General features: G+C 42.9%; 1 protein-coding gene across 1 annotated transcript in view; it reads left to right on the top strand.

The window, feature by feature from the left end:
• Positions 1 to 25,840, top strand: part of itgav (integrin, alpha V) — a 140,435-nt gene that overhangs the window by 93,721 nt on the left and 20,874 nt on the right. Inside the window, exons 17-22 of the mRNA XM_078551907.1 lie at positions 914 to 1,068; positions 9,951 to 10,088; positions 10,993 to 11,060; positions 11,223 to 11,370; positions 13,512 to 13,604; positions 22,231 to 22,310. Coding sequence (XP_078408033.1) covers positions 914 to 1,068; positions 9,951 to 10,088; positions 10,993 to 11,060; positions 11,223 to 11,370; positions 13,512 to 13,604; positions 22,231 to 22,310 — 682 coding nt within the window. The remainder of the gene's footprint in view (positions 1 to 913; positions 1,069 to 9,950; positions 10,089 to 10,992; positions 11,061 to 11,222; positions 11,371 to 13,511; positions 13,605 to 22,230; positions 22,311 to 25,840) is intronic.

Raw genomic sequence — 25,840 nt, 5'->3', positions numbered from 1 at the left:
GCTGTAAAAGAGGGGGGTGTCTTCCTTACCTCCGACTCTTATGCCCTCAACACAAGGCCTCAGGCACAACACTGTTCTCACCGGGCCTGAGTCAGAAGCTTGGATGAGAAAGGAGTGGCTTCACTTCCAGGTAAGTAACTAGGAGCTAAATGGTAATCTGACTCTGATTGCCACTCCATTGAAGTTACAGGCTGTTCAATTGTCCTCTTGGAGGAGTTTTGCTTGACACAGGAATTGCCTCCTGCATTCTCTATTAGCGCAAGAATGTATTATGGTGACATCTAGTGTTAGTAAGAAAGCACTGCAGCTGTTGCATACGCAGGCTCAGTTTGATACTCTTGCCACGCTATGCTGTAGTGAGTCAGTTTAATAGTGGTTGATAGTGCTTTTGTAGCACGTGTACACACAAAATTCTGCAATTTTAGTGTTTCAGGAATTTAACAAATGGTAATTTTTCAGCTGTGAGCCTAAACAGCAAGTGTTGACAGTTTACTTAGCTGTGGAGAATATTATAGAACAGCTTTACGTGAAAGGCATGATATAAGATATAGCAGTATTAAACAAAGTATGACACCGAGAATGTAAGGAGATATTAGGTCAGATGACCAAAGCTTGATCAAAGAGGTAGGTTTTAAGGAATGTCTTAAAGGATGAAAAGATTGAAGATGTAGTGGTCATACATCTGGCAGTGCCTGCCTTAATCCACTAAGCCATTGGAGGAACTGCAATTGTATTCTTAAACACCAATTTTTAAAATGAATACTGAATCCCTAGGTGACATTGCAAAGGCATGATTTGTCTAAGTCATTTAAAGTATTCTCTCTGATCAATCCATTAATTTGTTGAATATTCTTAATTTTTCTTGTTTTGTACTGTATACTTAAAGCTAATGTTGAGTTTTGTATGTTTGCAGATTTTAATGTGGAATTGCATCTGGATAGACAAAAACAGAAGGGTGCTATCAAGAGAGCTATGTTTCTTCACAGTTCTCTTTCCTCTTATGAGAAGAAAATGCAAGTAGAAAATAGCCGAAGGAAAGTTTGTGAAGAATTGAAAGCCTTTCTGAGAGTATGTCTTTACCATATTGACTGTTTTTCTTATTTTGGCAAAATTGTATTTCTTATTTATTCCAATGCTGCCCTGGAATTAGTGTTTAAGGGATATATTGTTGCAGCCTTCCATTTACCCCATGGGTATAGCATTTGGGCTGTGCCTCTGTAATGTGGAGGATAATGGATATAACCTTGTACCTGCCCTTTTGGCACACAATTTTAGGGCTGTGAGAGTTGTACACTTAAACCTTGTGAGTAGTGCCAATATTTTAAATATCAGTTTTGAGGGTTGTTAAAATAAGTACCAAAAGAGTTAGCCTATTAATGTTTATAGCTTTAGAACTGGGGTAACATTCAAGTCTGATATCTTTTCTGCTAAATTAGTGATCTGAGCCATGTCACATAAGGAAGCACTATGTGGAGCCCATGGGCAGGATTCTCTGTCCCCCCCCCACCCCATTTGCACTAAGTGCGGGAACAGATGTGAAAAATGGTATTATGGGTTTTCGCACCATATCGTCCCCTCCCCGCCATATTAACTACGCATACACGGAAAACTCACTGGATTGCTGGTGGGCACCCTCAGATTCAAAGAACAAGAACAAAGAAAAGTACAGCACAGGAACAGGCCCTTCGGCCCTCCAAGCCTGCGCCGATCATATTGCCCGTCAACTAAAACATTTTGCACTTCCGGAGTCCGTATCCCTCTATTCCCATCCTATTCATGTATTGGTCAAGCTGCCTCTTAAACACCGCTATCGTACCTGCTTCCACCACCTCCTCTGGCAGTGAATTCCAGATACTCACTACCCTCTGTGTAAAAAAACTTGCCCCGCACATCTCCTCTATAGTTTTCTCCTCTCACCTTAAATCTATGTCCCCTAGTAATTGACTCTTCCACCCTGGGAAAAAACTTCTGGCTATCTACTCTGTCCATGCCACTCATAATTTTGTAAACTTCTATCAAGTTGTCTCTCAATCTCCGTCGCTCTAGTGAGAACAATTCGAGTTTCTCTAACCTCTCCTCATAGCTAATAACCTCCAGACCAGGCAGCATCCTGGCAAACCTCCTCTGCACCCTCTCCAACGCCTCCATATCCTTCTGGTAATGTGGCGACCAGATTTGCACGCAATATTCCAAGTGTGGCCTAACCAAGGTTCTATACAGCTGCAGCATTCGCCCGACCTGCTGTCAGCTCACCGCTTCCTCACCTTGGGCGCCATATTTAAAGTGCAGCTGCAGCAGCCTGTTCAATGTTGGCAGCACAGGGCTGCTCCACTGAAAACATGGCCCAAAAACCCAAGAAGACGGCAGCCCCCAAATCCAGTGACACCTCACTGGAGCGCCTGATGGAAGCAGCCGAGGCCTTCTGCCATGTCCTCTACCCCCACTTTGGCCTCAGGAGGTCCAGCAAGGTGACTAATCCGGCTTGGGAGCCAGTGGCAGCAGTGGTCAGTGCCAACGCAGTAAAGAAGAGGTCAGCCACCCAGTGCAGGAAGAGGATGAATGATCTCATCTGTTCCGCCAGGCTAAATCAACCATCTCATCACTCTCAACTCTCACACGCACAAGCCCATCACACCTTCACTGGCATCTCGCTCGCTGCCAGCTCAAGGGATGTCACCACTTACTCTCTCAATAATACCCTCACATCTCCACCTGGCCTCATCTCCTCTGGAGACTGCCTCCTCAGCCCATCTATGGCTCCACTCAGCACACACATGCCAGGCATTCTTGTCAATTGCCCTGGCAAGCATCTTGCTCACACTCCGTCTGTATTTATGCAGGACAAGCTCACGTACAATAAAAGGGAGAGGTCACAGACTGGGGGTGGAGTGCCTGACATCAAGGTCCTCACAGATTTCGAGAATCAAGCCACTGGGCTGGCCAGCGAAGACATCGATCGTGCCTATGTCGATGGTGAGGTTGGTGGTGCACAGCCAAGTGAGGACACTGCACCAGCTCATCCCTCAAACAACCATACTGTGAGTGCTTTGTTCTGCTTTAGAGTCGCCTGCCATGCACTAATTATCTCTCTTTTCTGTCATAGATACCTCTGGAAAACGCCCGATGGCATCCCACAAACCAGGCCCTTATTTCCAGCCCTGAGGACACCTTGAATGAGGAACCAGAGGAGAGCACAATAGAAGACCCATTACAGCACTCACCCACACCCTCCACCAGTGCAGAGACACGTGCCTCAGTGGGACACAGCTCCAGAGCAGGCTTGGGGCCACAATCTGGTGAGCACAGCTCACAATCACGTCCACAATCTGGTGAGCACAGCTCACAATCGCATCCACAGCAGGAGGAGGCAAAGACATCTGAGGTTGCAGGCACTCAGAGGACTGCTGGAGGCCACAATTCTGCTGAGTCCAAGTCAGATGACCAGCCCTTGGACTCGGTTCGAAATCAATGAAGCTGGAGCTACAGCAATAGTCAAGGGAATATTAGGAAGGGATGTCAGCTGCATTCCTCAGCTTGCAACGTGCAATGGAGGACTTTGTCCGCGTTCAGTCTGAGGTGTTAGCGCTGGTGTGCCAACGCACTGAGGTCAACACTGGCAGGATGGTGTCCGTTGTGGAAACTTTGGTCCAGGACATCAGTCCTGTACTGCTACAGGAACAGCACTCCACCACTGTATCCCTCAGTGCCAACCATTAGTGACTACGCGGGAAGGGGCTGGGGCACCTAGAATCTCACTCCAGCTGCCCCTTCTCCTCGAGGAGTCAGCCAGGGACCCTTGGGTATCCATAGGGAGGAGGACCAGCAGCTGGACACTCCAGAGCCATCCAACCAGGTGACTTCGAGACTTTTCAGCCAATTCAAATCCCCCCTTTCTGTGACCCTATCGCCTCCAGCTCCATGGACCTAGGAGGGTACACCTGCCTCAAAGCAGGCTGGGGCCCTCCAGGTCTCAGCCCTCCAGAGGACGCCCTCCAATGTCGTCACAGACAGGGCATAGCAGTCAGCACCTCCGCTGGATGTTGGGGAAGCACCAAGACATAGCGGTAGGGTTAGGAAAGTTAAAAAGAGTTAGGAGCACAATGGTGGCACGGGTGATCACAACATGTATATAATGTACACAAATGTAAATAGAATCACACCCATTTCACATCTCCTGTTATATATGCCTCTTTATGATGAGCTGTGTTGTCAATCAGGTGTAATACCCTGGTCCCTCCTCCCCACCGCGCACATGTTGCTATCATGGGCCTCTTGTCTACGTAGTGTGCTTCCATATCACCACAGCATGTGCCCTTTTTGCACACCATTCTTGACAGTAGTGATGTCTTGACATTAATGTGAAGTGTGCTTGTGGAATGAACCTCGTCCGCTTGCTTTGCAGGGTCATGTCATGTTTATTCTTGGCTATGTAAGATTAAGGCAGAGGCGCTCTCTGATCTTGTCTGCATTCTTGAAAGGTAAAGGCGCCGTGTACAAGATATGTTCACACATGACAAAGGGTCATATGTCGTGCAACTCCATGTGCTCTTTGTGTCTCGGCAGGGTTTTCATGCTGTGAGCCCAGATTCTGAGCCCGTGTGTGCTGCTGTCAGCCACCTGTGTTTTCGACTTTGAGTGTACATTGCTAAGCTCACCATTAAATGAGGGCACCTTGCCACCTCAAGGTAACAAAGTTCAGCCCCTCTCAGCCACATTATTGTCCTGGTGCTTGAACGTCCAACCTTGAGCCTCTCTCACCCTGCAGTTGTGTGTCTTGCGGGGACAAGGCTCTCATCACAAGCTAGGGATGCAGCGCTGTGCGTCCCCTCACCTGAGCACTTGCCAAGGCCACTGATACTGATTATAAATGGTGATTTCTGATGGGAAATCGAGGCATTGAGCAGGCGCTGGAAGCTACATGGTTGCTTTAGACTATGTGGCAGGGAGCAATGGTATAGGAGCGAGGATATACTGAAGCTGAAGTGTGCTCTTTATTAGCAATGATGTGTGCCCTGAGGGCTTCATGGTGTGTGTGCATTTTGGACTTGGCAAGGGCCAGGGCTGGCTATGAGGACACAATGTCTGTGTTTAAGGGAAGGCATTTTAGTGTCTGGCAGGCAAGTGTTTGATGTTGCCATGCCCAGGTGCTCCATATCCATATTAAGCTAAGGATAAATGCAGCCCAGGATCCCTAACTGAGTGCGGGAAGTCAGTGTGATTTGGAAGAATACACCACAGATGACTGAGTCATCTTTAAGTGGATTCATAGCAGTGGAACATCATCGGTTGCCTTGTCACAAGTGTGACTTATCTGATTCACCATCAGTGTTACACAGAGTGCGTAGTTCCATTGCTCAAGATGGATTTCCTCGAGGAGCCCTGTCATATCGAAGGCATACAACTACGAGACCACCGAGGATTGTGCAGCAGCTCCTGCCTCCTGTAGGGTGCCATTACGACTGGGACGCTGGAAAGACGCTTGAAGAGGCAGCACCTTCTTATGTCTGATGCTGGGTCTCACGCATATGCCTGCCTCATTTGGCCCATGCTGTGGCCTCTTCCCCTGCAGCCTCGGCTTCCTCGAACTCATCAGCCTCATCTCCTTCAAGGTCCTCATTGGAGATGTGCAGCTCCTCCATCTCATCATGTGGCAAGTCTTCCCCCCACTTCGGAGCACCAGATCGTGCAACGCACAGCAAGTGACGACGATCCATGAGACCCTCTGGGCACAGTACTGGAGTGCTCTGCGAGATCTGCCCAGCATCAGAATCACATCTTTAGGATCCCTATGGTGTGCTCCTCCAGTGATTGGCTAGTGACATGAGCCTCGTTGTACCTTCTCTCTGCTGGAGTCTGAGGCTGCCACATGGGAACTCTAATACTATGCTGTCAATGACTCATCAGTGAATGTGGGTTCAAAGGCTTTGTTCCTGTGACAAGAGTACTCGCCTCTGAAATGACAGCCAGTGCAGGGTGCATATCAAGGTCCCACCCCACCCTCCCAGCATGACCAACAGCTATGACATTGCTTTGACCCCAGGCACTTGGATGTGCTGCTTTCAGCCCAGGTGCTGGGAGCCTCATTCACTGCGCTCTAATATTACACTCTTAGGAATAAGCATGAGGGTAAATGTTTATTCAGGAAGTGAGATTAGTTGAGGGGGGCCTGAGGCTTCTCTTCAGTGAAACATCCAGTGCCAACTTTCTAGCTGGCTTCTGGAGTTGTCCATTCGCCCAATTGCTCTGGAGTTTGTTATTACTCTGGGGAATTTCCATGCTGCGAACAAGGGGTTAAAACAAGGAGATTGATTAGTGCCACTCTGCGGGATTAGTTTTGCATGAATGGGCATCATTGCTTCGTTTTCCTGATTCCCTGCACTGTCATTGAAAGGCTCCTAACATGTCTCAGCTGTGCCCCTCCTTATTTGGGAATGCACAGTTAAGTTGGGTGCCCCTTTTAATCGACCCCACCCCCACCAACCGAGTGCTTGCACCTGCCCTCTAATCCGCCCTCACCAACAGAGCTTCTCATCATTTTAATTTTGCAATGTGCCATTGCTGCAGGTTGGAAGATGGTGGTGCAGAATTCTCACTGCCAGACCAGCTTGGACCCTCCCTGTGTGAGTATGGAAACTCCTCGAATTGTCCCAGAGGAGGTTAATGTTCAGGCTTCCCTCTCTCAATGTACCTCCTGTATTACTTGATTCCCGTCATGCATTTGGTGCATATCCATTGTTATGATCCCAGCTGAGGTTACCCCCGGACAAGCCTGATCCCAGAATGGAACGCAGCTTGATAGATCCTAATTTTGTTTGTTTAGCTACATGGAGAAGGGCTACTGAACAGAACAGAGTCACCAAAGTCAACTGATGAACTTTTAACAAAATAATAAAACGTTTATTTGACAAGAAAAGATTAACTATATTCCAATACCCCTTCACCCACAACTATACCTTTACAGATATATACAACTTTCTAAGGATAACACAAGTTACAAAAAGCTATCTTATACTCTAGTGTTCACAGTAAGTACAAAGTCCGTGTAAACCAATTGCACCCTGTGGTCAGATGCACTGTACTCTGAAACCAAATGACAGATGCCACCTCAACCAGATGCTATGGATCCCCCCCCCAGACGCTTGTCAAACCGTGAACCAACCAGTCTCACTGAACTCCGTCGTTCACACGAGGGTTTCAAATCTCCACTCTCCAAGACCTCGCCTTGGAATGTTCTCCCAAACTGATGCTTTCTTTCAGAAGCCTTCCACAAGGGTTCACCTCCAGAGTTTTAAATTCTCTTTCTGATGTTCCTCTTCCCTGAGTCACCACATGCATTCAGGCTGTTTTCCATGCATTCTCTCTCACCGACTCAGCCATTGACAGTACTACTACTTCATATGCCCATATCAAATAGTTGCAGACCTTCAGTTGTCTCTTTGGACCTTCTTGCCTCTTGCAAGCTGTTCTCAATTTAAATCTGCTTTCTGCTGCTTGAAGCTTTAAATTTGAAACTTGAAGCCTTTCATTGCCCTTCCCCCTTAACTTCACTTAACAGGACCTTTTCCATGTTCCTGCCCTTCCTTTGACTAGAAGGTCTGCTTGGGACTTTCCCCTGTTCCACTCCCCTGGATTTTTGGGGTTTTACTTTAGCTTGGGACTGGCTATCTGTCCCTCTTGCTCCACTCTCTCTCTGGCTGCTACTTTCAACCAACTTTTAGCTTGGAGCTGGCTATCTGCACCTTCTACGCTGCTGCTCTGGCAGCTACCTTCAAAGCCAGCCGAACTCCAACAGTTTACAAAACAAATTGCTGTTTCTAGCCTTTCTGTATGTGTCTGTGGGATGGACCTGCCGCCCTGGACCCCTGTTGCTAGGCAACAGCCCAATTCTTCTTCTCTTGATTGTTTACCTTAGCTGCAACAGTTGTTAATAAAAAACCTTTTCCAGGTATTTTTATTTTTGTTTTGGATTTGCAGCATCCGCAGTTTTTTGCTTTTATCTCATTAGAAATCAGGCCCCTTTTTAAAGTGAAACCAAAACTCAATTTGACCTTTTCTTACCACCCATACAGAAGTACAAATCAAACTTAAACTTTAAAGCTAAAACTCATTCCTAACACCTACAAATATCAATATAAGTCACTTAAACTACCTCTATTTCCTAACACCATTTGTTAGCCCCTGAACATTTTGAAGTGGATGTGCTTATGGCCCCTGTGCACCTCACCCACCTCCATCTTGCGGCCACTTACGCTGCTCAACATATACCCTGCCCTTGCACCCTCCCATCAGTCATGTCTGAGTGCAAACTTCCCCACTTGCAACCCCCACTACAGGCCTAGCCCTACAGCCCATGAGAAACCACCCTGTCTTGCCACTGGTCCGGTAGGTAGAGATTTGCCTGTGACAACCCCCTGAAAGTGATGTGGTGCTGCCTGCGAAGTCTGGCGCTGATTACGGCGAGCGCTGCGCAATGCAAGGTAGGCGAATTAACCTTGAAGTGATGAGTGAAGTGCAGGTCACCGGGTGCATGTCACTTCTGTACCATTGTGAAACACATCGTTCTAATTGCAAGCTGATGTGCCTGGATGATCCAGCATGGGGTGTTGATTCCGGCAAGGAGTCCTTATAATAAGATACAAATATATTGAAATGACGTTCCTGACTTACCACGGTGGGAAACGCGGCACGCCATTGACGGCTGGAGCACACATCGCGACCTGGTGACCATGTATAACCAGTCTTCGGTCTTATCGCAATATTTTCTGCTCCTGCCCGCCATGTCGCCCTCCACGATCATGAGCAGAAAATCCTGGCCTATGTCTTCCCATAGGGGGGGAGAAAAATGTAGGAGTGGGTTACACTTCAAATATTTTCTGGTGTTGGCAGGCTGTCTGTTAACTAATTCATTCGTAGATGTGCCAGATTGGCTTTAATTTGTCAGCAAAGATATCGGGGGCAAAAATTTTCACTTGGTGGCCGAGCATGCTGCTGTTAACGTGCAGTTGTGCGATAGTTGAATTAATAACATGCCTCTGCTCATGTGACAGAGTCCCGTGAGGGGACGTGTTTTATTAAATTTTTAATTTCTTCATTTTCTTTTTTTAACAACGCTTCATCTCCCTGAGGCAGCTCTGTGCCTCAGAGATTATGAAGCGTTCACTCGCTTATACAAATGCACCTACAAGCAATGGGCTGCAAGATATAATCTGTTGTGCATCCTTTTGAGGCAAACACTGGAAATCTGAAATTAAATATAGGTGCAGTGGGAAATGCACAATAGGTCAGGCAGTACTTAGAAGGGAAACTTAAGTAAATTTTTCAATAAAAATAAAACAAAGCTCATCTTTCTCTTTTGGATATTGACTAATCTGCTATGCATCTCCTGTTTTATCCTTTATGCATGGGTGTTTTTGTTGAAGATTGACTGAATATGAACAGCTGCAAGTACCAATGTACTTTCTTTAAAAAAATGAAAGGCATTTTGTACTGTAAAGGGGAAGTGTTCTATACTTGCTACAGCATGTTCTGAAAGTACTTTGATCTGTCATGTTGTCCTTCAGCTACTTTAATTTGCTGCAGCAAATTGTGGTTTTTACGTTTGATCCTGATTTCTATTTGAATGTAAGATTTTAATTGAAATAGCTGATCCAGGGATATTGGCATGTCATCATTAACATCATTACTGATGCTATCTCTAAAAACATGGTATTGTGCAGCTGTATGTCTTGGTGATGCTGGGCCTCCTAATACATTTATGGAATCACAGCTCTTGTCTCCTTTTATGGTCATGTTCAGACACTGAAACCTTCAGCCTCTGAAATTTGAAATGGCTTAGTGTACAAAGAAGTATGTAATATGATACATTTGATCATTTATTAGCTGGTAGGAATTTATTTGTGTTTGAAGGACATAACACTTACAAAGTGAAATGTTTACCCATTAATTCATAGGATGAGAGCGAGTTCAGAGACAAATTGGCTCCCATTGATATCTACATGGAGTACAGCCTAGATTTAAAAACTGCAACAGAGGGGACTAGACTGCAACCAATCCTCAACAAATTTACTCCAAATAATATCACCGAAAAGGTCAGTAACCTACACGTTTCTCTCTCCATGAATTTGCCTAGTTATCTGCATGCTTGGTGTTTTTTATCTCTTGCATGTGCTTTTTAACCCAATAGTTTTGAAGTGCTAAATATTGCTAAAATTAACCTTTACCCTTTCTTCAATTTATTTCTCTCTGTCCCTTTTCCCCAAAGCCCTCCAAATACTCAGGCCATGGACCATTCCCTGGCCATTAAAGCAGGTAAGGAACCTGATTGACCCATGCATCATTGTAAACAACTTGGTTTTAGGAGGTGTGCGAGAGCAGCCTGGTTGACTGCAATTAAACTAATCCTATCCTGGAAGGGAAGTGCCAGGTTTCAATTCATTGCTATTTCATTTTCCTTTCTCCATGTCCTCCCCAATCCGCCTGTCTCTCTGATACGTATCTGAGATAGGAACTCTGTGTGATCCGTAATGGGAGCTTTTTTATTTGCTTTTCACATCAGTACATCTGGACCCATTTTGAGAATTTTTTAATGCAAAATGCAATATTTTGAACAATCCTTGAGAATCATTTTGCTTATAGCAAAACCACTTGCTTACAATACATGACTTTGTTTTAATCAAAACACAGTCTGTGCAGGAGCTTGAAATAAAACCATTTTCCTGACAGTTCACCTTAATGCTGTTTGTGTGCCTCGGTAATTGCTACAAAGCAAAGGTTTGCACTCTCCACTGACTATGGAAGATTGCTATGCGGCTCCTCACGAAACTCTTCTCATCTGTGTTATTTAGCACAGGAAATAACATTAAATTTTTCTCATGATGCCATTTATTCCAAACTAAGTCAAGTTGTATCCTGGGTGCTGAAGGATGATTTGACCAAACTACCTGCTCCATCTGTGGATGATTATTTAATTGGTGTTTTCTTTCCCTTTTTCAGGTACGTATTTTATTGGATTGTGGCGATGACAACATCTGTAAACCTGATCTCAAACTCTCTGTGCAAGGGTGTGTTCAAATAGATTGCAACAGGCCATTCCTTTAATCCTGTTATTGCAATATTCTTTTAATTAGATTTTTTAAACACTTCTAACTGTTTTAAGTTGCTGTGTAATACTTGAGGCTTTCAATTCAAAAATGGTGCTCATCTATGACTCATTTCCTCTTCAGAGATCGAAAGCAGCTGTACATTGGTGATGAGAATCCCTTAACCCTGAATATAAATGCACAGAATGATGGTGAAGGAGCCTATGAAGCTGGACTCTACATTGTGTTACCACCACAAGCAGATTATGTTGGGGTTGTTCGCAACAATAAAGTAGGCATTTTGAACTTTATGTGTATTAAAGTTGTGTGCCTTGTGGAATTAACACTGGATTCTAGTACTATAATTGTGTCAAAGCAAAATTCAAAACTGTCGCACCTATATAAATATTAATATAAGCTTCCAGAACAGTTTCTCATATTTTGACTAAATGAAAAAGAGAAATGACTCAAACAGTAATTTTAGAATGCTTAGAGAATACTATGGGGTTTTAAAATAATCCGCACTGTTGATTAACTCATCAGAAATGTGTTTGTCACTATGAGTGGTATTTAATGCCCCCTCCCTCCCCCAGCGGCAAATTTGAAGTTAGGTGGGGGGAGGGAAGGGGCAGGGCAGGGACCCTGCCACCTTCCCTCTGCCCGATTTAAGTCCAGGGCAGGAAGGCCTTCCAGCCCAGATGCTAAATGAGGTCCTTAAGTGGGCAACTGATGCTCACTTAAGGGCCTCATCCTGCTGCTGCTCGTATTTAACCAGCACTGGTGGATGAGTTGTCACCTCAGGAAGCCCGAAAAGCAAACCCGACTTTAGGTACTTAATATGGCAGGCCTTCCTTAGTGGAGAAAATGTGAGGTTCTCGTGGCTGTCCAACCGGTGGGCGAGAACCCTGTCATCTGGAATGAATTCCACCCCGTATGTATAGTTAATGAAATAGTTCCACAGATAACCAAAATGTTAGACAGGCAGTATTGGCAATTGATTTGGAAAGCACAGATGTTGTAGTATTATTGGTATTATTTTAAATTGTAGTAATTTTAATTGTATTTAAGACCGAGATAGATAGGTTCTTGATTAGTAAGGGGATCAAAGGTTATGGGGAGAAGGCGGGAGAATGGGGTTGAGAAACTTATCAGCCATGATTGAATGGCGGAGCAGACTCGATGGGCCGAATGGCCTAATTTCTGCTCCTATGTCTTATGGTCTTAATCTATTACGATAACACCTCTATCACCAAGAAGGAAAAGGTAGCAGGTACATCGGAACACCACAATCTTTAAGCTCTCCTCCAAGTCACATGCCATCCTGACTCGGAACTATATTGTGCTTCCTTCACTGGAGCTGGGTAAAAACCCCTGGAGCTGCCTCCCTAACAGCAATGTAGGTGTACCTATACCACATGGACTGCAGTGGTTCAAGAAAGCAGCTCACCACCACCTTCTCCAGGGCAATAAATGTGATGCCCACATCCCATAAATGAATGAAAACAAACACAACAAAAAAATAGACGTTATTTAAAACCTGGAAATCAGGGGGATTCCTATTGAGATTTTCTTTTTTTCACTAATAACCCTAAGCTGAAAGTCACCACTTAGGCCATTTATGTTTGAAGGCCTATAAGGGACAATTAAGAAATATAAAACCAAGATATTCTTTGAATTGCCACTTTACTAATGCACTGTGAAAATGATAGACTGCTCAAAATGTGCTAGAAACAAACTTGATATTACTTACAGCCTTTTCAATAATCAAAGTCATCAAATTGAAATATGCAATTAAAAACTAAGTATAATAAGTGCAACTCCAGCTTCAATGGCATTTAATAACAAAAATAGAGGCTTTACTGAAGTTAGTATTGGAAGCATGACTACGAAATTTAGTTATTTGACAATGGTAGCAGATGCTAAGTTGGAACAAGTTAAGTGCCTTGCAGACATTTCCATGTGAAAAATATTAATAGATATGTAGAAGTTATTCGAAGAGAGAATTGATCTACAAAAGAAAAACCAGAAAAGTCAGACATGGAAATATCACAGGCAGCTGAATGGTATATATTCCATTGGGCTAAATGTAGAAGTAATAATACATCTGTTCAATCAATTTTGATTATTTACTTATTTAACATTTGAATACTATTGTATTTGTAAACTGAAGAATTAGTTTAACCTTGTAAAATATTAAAATTAAAAGTAACACAATTGAAATTCTAGAACGTATATTTACTTCTATATAAAAACAAGCTCCTGGACTGCACGTGTGTAGAGATGTGGGACCAGGTTGACTGGCTGAGCCTGTTGAGCAATTATTTAGTTCTGTATAAGACAGCAGGAACTAAGATTTTAGAAAGATGTTAGGGGGTAAGTTCTTTATTTACGATTGGTGCTAAAAGCAGTGGATACATCTTTTTTGTTTTTCAGAGCCTCACTAGATTGTCCTGTGCTTACATGGCAGAAAATGAAACCCGGACTGTAGTTTGTGACCTTGGAAACCCTATGAAAGCTGGAACAAATGTAAGAAATTGAATCTTGATATTTGGAGGAATTATTACTCAGTGGTCTTGCTAGCCCCATCGTATCAATTACAGATACGGTTCCTTGTATCACTGACCACCCACATCCCCCTCCATGCCCCAACCCTACCTCCTTCTGTATTTGTCTCCGGAAAAAATCTATCCTGCAATTCACTCATAATTGCACTTTCAAAATCCCAACTATCCAACTTTTGGCTCTCCAATCGCCACTTGTATTTGCAACTGCTGATTTGTTTACCCTCACCCTCACCTCAATCTTTGATGCTCCCAATAAAACTATTACTCTCTCTTATCCTGGCCCTTCCCTCGGTATAGCCTTCATTTCCACTCCCTTAAGTCCAAGGGATGCAAACTTAAAAGGATATGGTGGACAACTCATTTAGCTATGCACCATCGGATCTGGATGGACCGCTTAAACACTATCAGGCCCTGCTCTCACCTGCAAAAACTGCTCATTTTTCCAGGATCATTCTGGAATGCAAAAATAACCCCTGACTTTGTTTTTCTACTGCAGATCATCATCATAAACTCCTCTCCCCTGTCTCTTTGATCTACACGTCCAAAAATAAGTGCGAGGAAGTCATGGACTCCTTGTCACAAAGGTCGAGACCATCCAATCAGCTGCCTTTGCCTCGTCTCTCCCTTCCTCTTACCTTCCTGGTCAAAGTTCCTTTAATGCTCCCCCTAGCCTAACCCTGAGCTCTCACCTTCCTCTAGTTTCTTTTCTATCTGATGCCCTCTCTGAGCTCATCTTGTTCATCATACCCACCTCCTGTTCCCTCAACCCAATACCCAATCAAATGCTGATCATCTAACTGTCCCTCTCAGCCTTCATGATGGCTAAGATTGTAAAAGGTTCTTTCTACATGCTGTCCTCCTCTCCTTGAGATCTGCTGTCATCACCCCTCCTCAAAATACCTACACTTGATCCCACCATCCTTGCAAACTACCATCCCATCTTCAACTTCCCTTTTCTCTCCAAAGTGCTCAAATGTGTTGATGTTTCCCAAATCCATTCCTATCTTTGCCGGAACTCCCGTGTTTGAATCCCATCAATCAGGTTTCCGCCCTGTCACGCTACCGAAACAGCCCTTATCCAAGTGACAAGTGATATCCTATGTGACTGTGATAGGTCCCTTCTTGATTTTGACAAGGTTGCCCACACCATCATCCTCCTCCAACATCTTTCCACTATTGTCCAGCTGCATGGAACTGGTCTCACCTCCATTCTTATCTATCTAATTGTAGCCAGAGAATCACTTGCAATGGTTGTTCTTCCTGCTCCTACACCTTTACCTCTGATGTCCCCCAAGGATCTAATGTTAGCCTCTTCCTACTTCTCATCTTCATCTAGGCGATATCATCCGAAACACATGTTAGGATTCACATGCACACCTGGCTCTATCTCACCACCACCTCTCTAATTACCCACTGTTGCTAAATTATGTTATGTCTTGTAGTTCCCAGAAGTTTGAAATAATCATACTTTTAGACACAAAATGCTAGAGCTTTCTTTAAATATATTTCACATTATCTCAGTCTGTGCTGTAGACTGAAACATTGTTGATTTGATACACTGTAGTGCAGTGGTGATTGATGTGGCACTCTGGATACTTGTGTAAACATGCTGTTACGACCAGGTCAGGACAGGTGCAAGGACTCCCTTATTTTTTCGCACTCCTCATAACAAGTTGTAACAAGGTTTTTTTGAAATTTATAAGAATGAATGTGTCAATTTAGTGTATATACTTAACCTTTTACTGATTACAAGGCTTTCTTGAGTTAAACACGAAATGGATTAGTTTTTATTGTGCTAAAAACTCATCCAGGTAAAGATATCAAAACATTTGAAAAGGTAAGCATGCAGGCCATCACAACACACACGCACACACACACACGCGCAAAATTACAAGTTACAAAGTAGAGGAGGTTAACTTTTGGCCACATTAAGATTTAATGATAAAAAGCAAGTAAAAAGATAGTTCACTAAATGAGTCCTTGGGTGTTAATGGCTGAGGCAGTTCTTTAAATGGTAGTCTTTGGTCTTTTCCTGGAAACACTGCTTTGGAATTTGAAGTCTTCTTTAGAATTCCTCTGTCGGTTGTCCACAGTATGATATTAAGCAGACAGAATTTGCTTTTGTTGAAGAGAGAGAGAGGGGCTTGGAGCCTTGTGCTGCTTTCAGATGTTCCTTATTCAGACTGTCTCAAAAGCAAGCAATAAAATACATTTCAAAATGGTGATCTCGATCACAAGACCTCTCTCTCCATAACGATTGAGTATTCCACAGAAGGTAATTGATTAGCTCATGTCTGAATAGACCTTGGCTATTGAGTTATGGCCTAGGTGATTAATTTTTTAATCAAGCCATCGCTTCTGAATGGCCCATTCTTCCATGTGATGAGCTAGAAAGAACATATCAACACCTCCAACATAGCCATCATCTCTGTAGAACTTCTTTCTCCACCTGATGGAATGGAATGTGGCTTTTATAGTGATGCAAATAGTGGCAGCCATTTTAAATTTCAGTCCATCTTTGAAGTAATCTTTGACATCAGCAGGTGTGAAGTTCCACAGGAGGTTTGCCTGGGATGCCCTAATTCTAATCTACATTGGAAACTTCCAGAAACTTGACCAACTTGCAATTGCAAACAGGTCAAGTGACCTGTGGCAGCCATATTAAGTTAGTGTACTTGTTTTAACAGTTGAAACTACCTTTTTAAAAAAGTTCTATATGTGAGTCCTGTAAATGAAATTGAAATTTAATATTTGGTATCTACACACCTCTAACAATATGCATGAACATATAGTTCCTAAATCATATTGGAATAATATAACAAGCATCTATATATCAATATAACAGTTCCAATCTTAACTTTTTAAATTATATTTAAACTAAAGAAAATTAATGATCTACTTTTATAATTAAACTGAAAAATAGCTGTTTTATTTTCTCTCAAACCTTATTCATAGTATTGCTTAGGCGGGGGGATGTTGTGCCTCTACCTTGCGCATTCGGCATACTTCGCTGTAAGTGATGAGTTGGCACACTGCATAAGTGATGTGCCTGGTGTTGTAAGGATTGTGCGTGTTACTGCTGATGATGTGTCAGTTGTTCTTGATGTTGCTCCATATGTTGGTGATGCTGCTGATGTTGTCCCTCTTGTTTGTGATGTTGCTGGTGTTGCTGATGACTTTTTCTGCTTTTTCAGCTCAGGTGTAGGTCAAATATGAACTCTGTTCTGTCTCATTTGCTTACCAGTTTCACTTTCTGGTGTATGAAGTTGGAGCCCCCGCCTTGTGAACAGCTTTTGCTGGGTTCCATGTTTTCATGATTGGTCTCCTCAGTAATTCAGACAGGAATTTGGCATGCTTGTTGAAGTTTTGACTTCCTCCAACCTGCGCATTAGTGAATTGTTGTCTTACTTCCTCCTGGACATTTGGAGGTGGTATCTTGCTTGGCAAAGTTGTCTTTGTATTTTCTGCCATTGAGTAGCTCTGCAGATAATTTCTTGTCAGCCTTAAGAGGCATAGCTCAGAGTGACAATAAGACAAGTTTTGGGTCTTCCTTTGTCCCTTGGCACTTCATGAGGGTGGTCTTGACTGTTTGGGCTTGTCTTTCTATAAAGCTGTGTCCCCTTGGGTAACGTGGTGATGAAGTGCTGTTGAACATATACTGTTTAGTCAATTCCTTTAACTCTCTGGAGGTGAATTAGGTTCCGTTGTCACATATAACTCTTTCAGGAATCCTTTGCTCAGCAAAGAGAACTCGTACTGCTCAAATGATTGTTGACACTCTCAAATCTTTCACCTTTCAAATAAAAGGGAACTTTGAGTAATAGTATGCTACTATGAGATGCCATTCTTGATTGTGTCTGAATAAATCAGCATCCACCATATACCAATGGTCTGGGAGGCATTTCAATGGTTATCATCTCTTTTTGTTGTGTGTTCCTATACTTCTGGATTACACTGCATGTACATAGCATTCTTTCAATGTCTTTATAAATGTCTATCCACTCTGCAACTGATCTGGCTCTGAGCTTACACTGCTCTGCTCCCTTGAGGCCTTCATATATCTTCTGAAGAAGTTCTCTCTGCACCGTATTGGGTGGGATGATTCTGGATCCAGCCAAAAAAACACCATTTTCCAGTGAGATGTCTTCTTTGATAGGAATCCAATGCTGTCATATTGCTAGCTGTGTTTGCTGCATAATATCAGGCTATCCATGGACCACTTGCTGAGGAGCATCATTAACTGGCTTTTCTGGTCTTATCTCTAATTTGACTCAGTTTTGGTGATGTTATGGTGACTAGGTGAAGGATCTTTATACCTAGGTCTTTTATCTTGTGATTCTCCAGTGGTGACAACCAAGATGAGGCATCAGCTAGCACCATTTTTCTTCCTGGCTTGTATTTCAAAGTGAAATTGTAACTCTGAAGAGTCAAAAATAACCTCTGCAGTCTTGTTGGTGATTTACACAGATTTGTCTTGCAGATCTGCTCCAGTGGACAATAATTACTCTTCAATATGAATTTTCTCCCATGAAGATGTGTATGGAATTTCTCACATCCACAATGACTGTCAAAGCTCTCTTTCTGTGTTGAATACCTGGTCTCAGCTGATATTAATGCTTTGGGTGTGAATACCATCTGTTTTCAATCTTGTACCATGACTGTTCTTCATCCTTTTGTAGAAGCATTTATTTGCAGAATGACAGGTTTCTCTCTGTTGTAAAAGGACAGGCTTGTCATCTCCATACTACTTCCTTGAGTTTATTGAAACTCCTTTCGTGTGTTCTGACATGTGAGGTATGAAAGAACTTATGTACTTTATCAAGCAAAGGAAAATTCTCAGTTCTTCCTTATCTGTTGGAGCTTCCATGTCAGATAACTGACTCTTTCAGGACTCGGTTTGACTACATCAGGTGTATACACCATTCCAAAGAACTGACATTCTGTCATCTTCACAATGTGATTAGCTTGATCCCAGCTTTCCTAGTTCTTTCCATGGCTTCATGTAGATGGTAGTCATGATCCATTTTCATCAATACAAAAATCTGGATATCACCAGCTGTGCAGACTGCTCCTTTACATCCTCTGTTTGTCACATCTACTTTCTGCTGCAACACATCCTGGCTCACTTTTAAGGCCAAAAGATAGACGCAGGAATTTATATCATCCAAAGGGTGTGTTGAATATTGTCAACAGTGAAGATTCCTTGTCAAGCTTCACATTACAGTAATCTTCTCTGGCATGCCGAAAACATTTGCTAATCCAAGTGCTGGTGTGATCTCTTCCAATGTTGGAATAGTGTAGTGATTCCTCTTCATTGCTTGATTAAGGTCTTTGGGATCCAGGCAAATTCACAGCCATCCATTTGTCTACTCTTTCTCACCCTAATGGAATTTACCCAATCTGTAGGCCCTGTGACTGTCGCGATCACCTTTTCTTCCTTCTATTAGAGCTCTCTTTCAAGCTTTCCTTTTGGTTTTATTGTTCCTTTACGCAAGGGATGATTCGCTAGTTTCTTCTCTGGATCAATAGTGATGTGATAACTTCCAAAGGATCCAGCAGTCTCATCAAAACACTCTGGATACATTTGGACCAAATCTTTCTTGCTTCTGATAGGAGAGCATTTTTCAATGTGTATACTACCTTTAACCCTCAGTGATGCCTCCTTCATTGAATGCTTTACTGAGAGCAGCTAAGTCTCTTCAACTATGCAACCCCAGGTTAGCAGGACCATCTGTTTCAGTGATGTAGAACATACAGATAATGCCTTTTCCTTTGTGTGTCCTACTCATTTGGGTTGCTCCAAGCTGTCGAATGTTAGCACCACCATATGCCATCAGCATGACATTGTTCAGTTTCAGAGCATCTTTCTTTGGGTAACCATTTTCTTTCCAAGTTCAGGAAAGATCCTCTGGTATAGTCTGAGCAGGATGAGGTTACCCTATGCTCCAATATTAAGCTTCAGCTTTAGATTTAGGTTGAGGGCTTATTTTTAACCCTCTTCCTGACCTGAGTGGTGGTGTGGATTTCTTACCTCTGGGAACTGTCGCATCCAGACATTTCATGCAGTTCCTATGTCTATTGTGTCCTCAAACTCATTGTCACCTTCCAAGACATGGACATTTTTGGTTTCTTTTCCTTCTCATTTGCCCTGATGCCCTGCCTCTGATAGCTCCCAAAAAGATTACCATTTTGTTTCTTTAAGCTGCACATTATTTCTCAGTGATTCAATTTTCCACAAGCTCTGCATTTTGATCCTTATGTGGGGCATTTCATTCTGTCTGTAAACTCCTCTGGTCGTTCTTGCACATCTTTCTCTTTGTCAGGCGTGCATTCATTTGTTGCTGTTTCACTGCATCAACTATGCTGCCTTTCCCTTGACTTAACTACAGGCTAGCCACTTGGGTAGTCAGCATCTTCAAATGTCTGTTGGTGACTTCATGTGCTCTGGCAGTGTTTACAACCTGCAATATTATAAGCTTGTTGCTTGTTCTTTCCAATCAGATCTTTTTGTTCTTCAGAATGCAGAGCCCCAGATGAGCTGATCTACCAGCCTTCCATCTTTTTCCTTGAATTTACATTTGCTGGCTTTGTTTCTCAATCTTGTTAAGAAATTGTCAACAGGTTCACCTGCTTCTTGCCTTGGGCTTTGCAATTCATATTAGTGGATAATTTGACTTTAGCTGGAGATGTGTGCTGAATTTCTGATAAGTTTTGTCTGAGTTTACTGTCGTTCTCACTTCCCAGCTATTAAACAAGTTTAACCCTTTCTCTGACCCTTTTGTCTTCACTAGTGCCTTTTAGGAAATACTGAAGGCCAATCTGCCCTTTTGTTTTAACTTCTCAAATGCCTCTACGATAACATCAGCCTCCCAATTCATAATGGGCTGGTGCTGTGTTCATTTCTGTGGCGACCAACATTTCATTTTTGGAACGATTCGCTCAATTTCTCTCTCTCTCTCTGGCACTAATTCAGTTTGATTTTTCTCAATCTAATTCAACATTAAATCTGTTTAAATGGTTTGTGCTGCTGTCATGTTATGCCCTGATGTTGCAGATTTTGAAATAATCATGTTTTTAGACACAATGCTGAAGCTTTTTTCAAATGTATTTCACAGATCTCAATGTGATACACAGACTAGTGCAGTAGTGGGTGATGTGCCACTCTGGATACTTTGTATGCATACACATGAACATATAGTCCCTAAATAATTTTGGAATAATATAACAATGTAACAAACTGTTTATCTGGAATACAGTACTGAATGAACAGAAATTTCCTCTGGTTAAATATTTGGAAGATTGAAGCCATTGGTTTCGGTCCCAGCTCCAAACTCTGTTCCTTAAATACCAACTTCATCCTAACCCCGACAACAGTCTAAGATTATGACTGTCTTTTTGCAATGTTGGTGTCACATTTGACCCCAGGATGAGCTTCTGACCTCCTATTCATGCCTTCAGTAAGACCACTATTTCCACCTCCACAATATCGCCTGACTTCGTCCCTGTCTCAGCTCACCTGCTGCTAAAACCCTCATTCATACCTTTGTTACCTTGTTACTTGACTATTGCACTTCTGGCAGGTCTCCCACATTTTATCCTCTGCGAACTTGAGGTCATCCAAAACTCTGCCACCCATGTCTTAACTTGAACCAAGTCCCGTTCACCCATCACCCCTGTGCTCGCAGACCTACATTGGCTCCCAATCAAACAACATCTTGATTTTGACATTCTCACCCTTATTTTCAACTCCCTCCATGATTTTGCCTCTTCCTATCTCTGTAATCTCCTCCAGCCCCACAACCCTTCAAGATATCAGTGCTCCTCTAATCCTGGTCTCTTATGCATTTCCAATTTTAATTGCTTCACCATTGGTGGCCTTGCATTCAGTTGCTTAGGCCACAAGCTCTAGAATACCCTCCTTACATCTCACTGCTTCTCTACCTCACTTTCCTCCCTCAAGATATTTCTTAAAACCTACATCTTTGACCAAGATATTCTAATGAGATCCACACCTTAATTGTTTCCTTTAGTCACTGGCAATAAGGATAGTTGGATGCAGCATGAAGCAACTACCGCACCAATATTTTGTCTCGCCTGACCTAATATCTCTTTTCGTGGCTTGGTGTCATATTTTGTTTCATGATGCTCCTGTGAAGCATCTTGCAATGTTTTATTATGTTAAAGGCGTTATATAAATATAAGTGGTTGTTGAATAAAATGGCTTAATAGTTTCGATCAGAATCGGGCTGTGGCAGTACTCTGTGCAGAATGAGGCCCTCACTGCCGGCCTTTGAACAAGGATGCCAGATCTAATTTGAGTTCAGGACTTAAACTAAAAAATGATAGTGAACTCTGGCAGAGGCAGTAATTCCTTTGTTTCACTATTTTTTGTGTGCCTGTTTGCCAATGGCCTAATGCATTTTAGGCTATCTTACTTTCCCTCAGGAGGAGGGGAGAAGCAAGGACATGGAAAAACATTTCCTCGAATGACTTCCCAGCCCCTTTATTGGTGGACTAGCAGGAGAGTCCAGAGGTCAATGTGCTTTATTGCAGAGTTGAAGGATTTGAAATTATTTTTTATTCCTTAGCTCTGGGCTGGTCTCCGATTCAGTGTGCGTGAGCTACAAGAGGCTGAGGCAGCTGTTACCTTTGACCTGCAAATTCGAAGGTAGGTTTCTGTCTTTACCAACTATTATGGACCTTGTTTAATACTGAATTTGTTAAACATTATAGGTTATGAGCAGGTTAATGAGGTCCACACCTTAATTGTTTCCTTCTGTTACTCAGGATAAGATGAGTGCACTGTGAAGCAACTATTGCACCTGTATTTTGTCTCCACATTGTTCCATGGGTGTCTTAATTACTTTGCATGTTTCTCAACAACCCTTAAACTGATTTCTAGTGCAGAAAGGGAGTTAAAGCTGGGAGTAAACTAAATTTCCATTTTACACAGTGGGTTGTTTTTACATACCAATTCCATCCCTCTCCTGGCTGTTTGAGGCTGAATCAGACTGTATGCAAGCTCATTGCCATGTTTGGCCCCAAGATGAGCTTCTGATCTCAACCCCACCATCACTGAAACTGCCGGCTTCCACCTCCCTAATATCACCTAACTCCGCCCATGCCTCAGCTTATCTGCAGCAGAAGCCCTCATCCATGCCTTTGTCACACCTGCAGCTTAATTTTCAAATGCCCTTGGGGGTGAGGCTCGGTATAGGTGTGCTTTGAAAATGACACTCCTAGATGGCATGTCAGTCTTCTGATGTCTCTAAACAAGTCACCGGGGGTCAACAACTCGCTCACCTCCTATTAATGACCCATTAACCTCATTGAAGAGCCTGTTAATGGGCTGGGGAGGTCCAGAGGATGATTTTCAAAATGAACAATCTGGTACATTTGATGAGATGAGGAGGAATTCTTTTCACAAGACGGTAGTGAATGTTTGCAATTTTCTACTCCAGAGAGTTGTGGATGCTCAGTCATTGAGTATGCTCAAGACAGAGATTGATAGATTTCTACACATTAAAGACACCAAGGAATATGGGGATACTGCAGGAAAATGGGGTTGAAGTAGAAAATCAGCCATGATTCAGTTGAATGGCGGAGCAGGCTTGAGGGGCTGAAGGGGAGGAGCAATGCGGGGAACCATTAGGTGATGTGACTGATGAATACAAGTAATGGAAAGATAGGGTGATTCAAGCAGGTCAAGTTCCTTCCAACTAGTCTCTTGCATGCACATGAAGCTGCTGGTCCTCTGATCTGCCTGCCTGTTCCATTCTGCAAGGCAATGGCAAGCCCTGTCATGGGTGCCATCTGCCTTTGAGCATTGCAATCTAGAGCTTGTTGTCACCTCTTGCACTGCTCGGCATTACTGATTGGGTGCTGAGCTTCCTTCCTGCCCAGTTAGTGGCTTTCAGCGACACAGGCACAGCACGGGGTCAGGACCCAGAAATGATTCAGAGATGGGTGCAGGTTTCCAACCCTGGATCGAAATCAAGCCCCTAGACTTGTCTATTCCAATGCTCTCCTGGCCAGCCTCCCATCTTCCACCCTCCATAAACCTAAGGTGGTCCAAAACTCTGCCTGTATCCTAACTTGAAACAAGTCCTGCTCATCCATCAACCCTGTGCTCACTGACTCATGTTGGCTCCTGGTTGAACAATGCCTTAATATTATAATTCCCATCCTTGTTTTTAAATGTCTCCCCAGTATTGTCCCTTTCTATTTCAGTAAACTCCCCCAACCCTACAACATTCCGAGATATCTGCACTCCTCCAATTCTGGTTTCCTGTACACTTGCAATTTTAATTGATCCACCGCTGGCAGGCAGGCCTTCAGCTGCTGAGGCACTGCTCTGGAATTGCCTCTTTAAACCTTTCCATCTCTGTGCCTCCTTTAAAATGCTCCTTAAAACCTACCTCTCTGACTCAGCTTTTGGTCATGTGTCCTTAGGTGTATAGGTGTCAAATTTTGTTTAATGAAGCCCCTGTCAATCCCCTAGGGGTCTTTTACTTCATTAATGGCGCTACATAAATGCAAGTTTTTGTTGTTGGTGAGGCTGAGGAATGCACTAGCAGAGTTAGTCTTTGAAGCAGAGACTGGTCAACATTTAAGAATAGGTTAGATAGATAGTTGAAAGATATGAAAATGGATGTATATGGAAACGGGGCAAGCACATAAGGTTAGGGCTATTGGTTGTGTGGACATGGGCTGGTTGGACTGAATGGAAATTGCATGTTAAATCTTACTTCTGGTATACATCCTATTGAAAGGAAAAAATAAATGAATACTTGATCATGTTGTTGCCTCATGAATGTCACGCAAAGTAATTTTTGGAATGCAGTGATTTTATTGCCTGAGTTTGAAGAGTCCACATTCCATTGTCTCAACTGAAGAGGCATGGGGGTTTGGTTCCTGAAGGAGGTTAAAGTGTTAAAACACAAAGTCATGTCTCCTTGAACGCACCCAGTTCTGTTTCTGATGGATATAAGACAAGAGGTGGGCAACCAATCTGCTTTCAGGAAGCAGGTCAATCATTGAAACGATCTAAGGAGGCCACGCAACAATTCTAAGAATGTTTTAATTTTTAACCACGGGCTGTATTTCTCAGACCTCTGGAAATTTGAAGCAAGGAGGTGAAGAGGGCCGGATCCTCAAGCTAACTCTATAAAAGAACTGCTTGTGGGCCAAAAGGAGTTGGAGCATTTCTCCCAGGCCCAACAAACTTACCTGGAAACACATACCCTGCGTGATCACCAACCCCTCCAATCACTCACCTCCTTATCTCCCCTGCAATTTCTTCCCCCTTATTGACCTTTTTTTGAGTCAACTACTATCAAATCTCACAAGCAGCTAAGCCTGTCAATCAGACTGGCTTCTGGGTGGGGAAAACAGTTTTTTTTTACATGAAAACACGTATGCCATGGAGTGAAAACTCCAGTGTTTGGGGAGAATGCAGACTTCCAACTTTCATGGCCATAACTCATCTCCTCCTCCCCCTGGCTCTGAAACCCCACCTCAGTGAATATCAGAACCATTGACTCTGAATTAGTGGACCTGAGAGTAAAAGTAGGCTGAGCAGTTAATGAGTGATTCTCACAGGAACAAAAGGGAGTTATTGTCTCAAATCAAAGAGGAAGAACACCAACACTTAGGTATAACAACTGTAGTATGCTTGAAATTGACATTGAGTTTTAAATTTAAGGTTATCTTCAAAAGGATAAAAAAATAAATTGAAAACAAAATCAAAGTACTGCAGTTGCTGACAATCTGAAATCAAAACAGAAATGCTGGAAATACTCAGGCCTAGCAGCATCTGTGGAGAGAGAAACACAAGTTAACATTTCAGTCAATGACCTTTCATCAGAACTAAAAAGAAATAAAGGGATCACATAAAACTGAGCTGAACTGTTAATGGGTAAAACTACAGACCAACAGTGAAAAATATTCAAAGAAGTATTTGTTATCACACACAGCCTTTACATATCAGTAAAAGCAAAGGCTTTCCTTGGCTAGTTAAGCAGCCATAGTCAAGAAATGAAGTATGAGACAAGCTAAGAGAAAAGGCTCTCACAAATGCAGCAAAAAGTGGAAATCAAGCAGACTGGGAGTGCTATGAGAATCACCAAAGGGATACCAAAAAGAGGTGTATCAAGAGAATATGAAAAAAACTTGAACTGATATCAAAGCTAATAGTAA

This window comes from Cetorhinus maximus, chromosome 11 (assembly GCF_964194155.1).
Source record: "Cetorhinus maximus chromosome 11, sCetMax3.hap1.1, whole genome shotgun sequence".
Lineage (NCBI taxonomy): Eukaryota > Metazoa > Chordata > Chondrichthyes > Lamniformes > Cetorhinidae > Cetorhinus > Cetorhinus maximus.
Note: the sequence above shows the minus strand (reverse complement) of the source record. Positions and strands in the feature narration are given on the sequence as shown.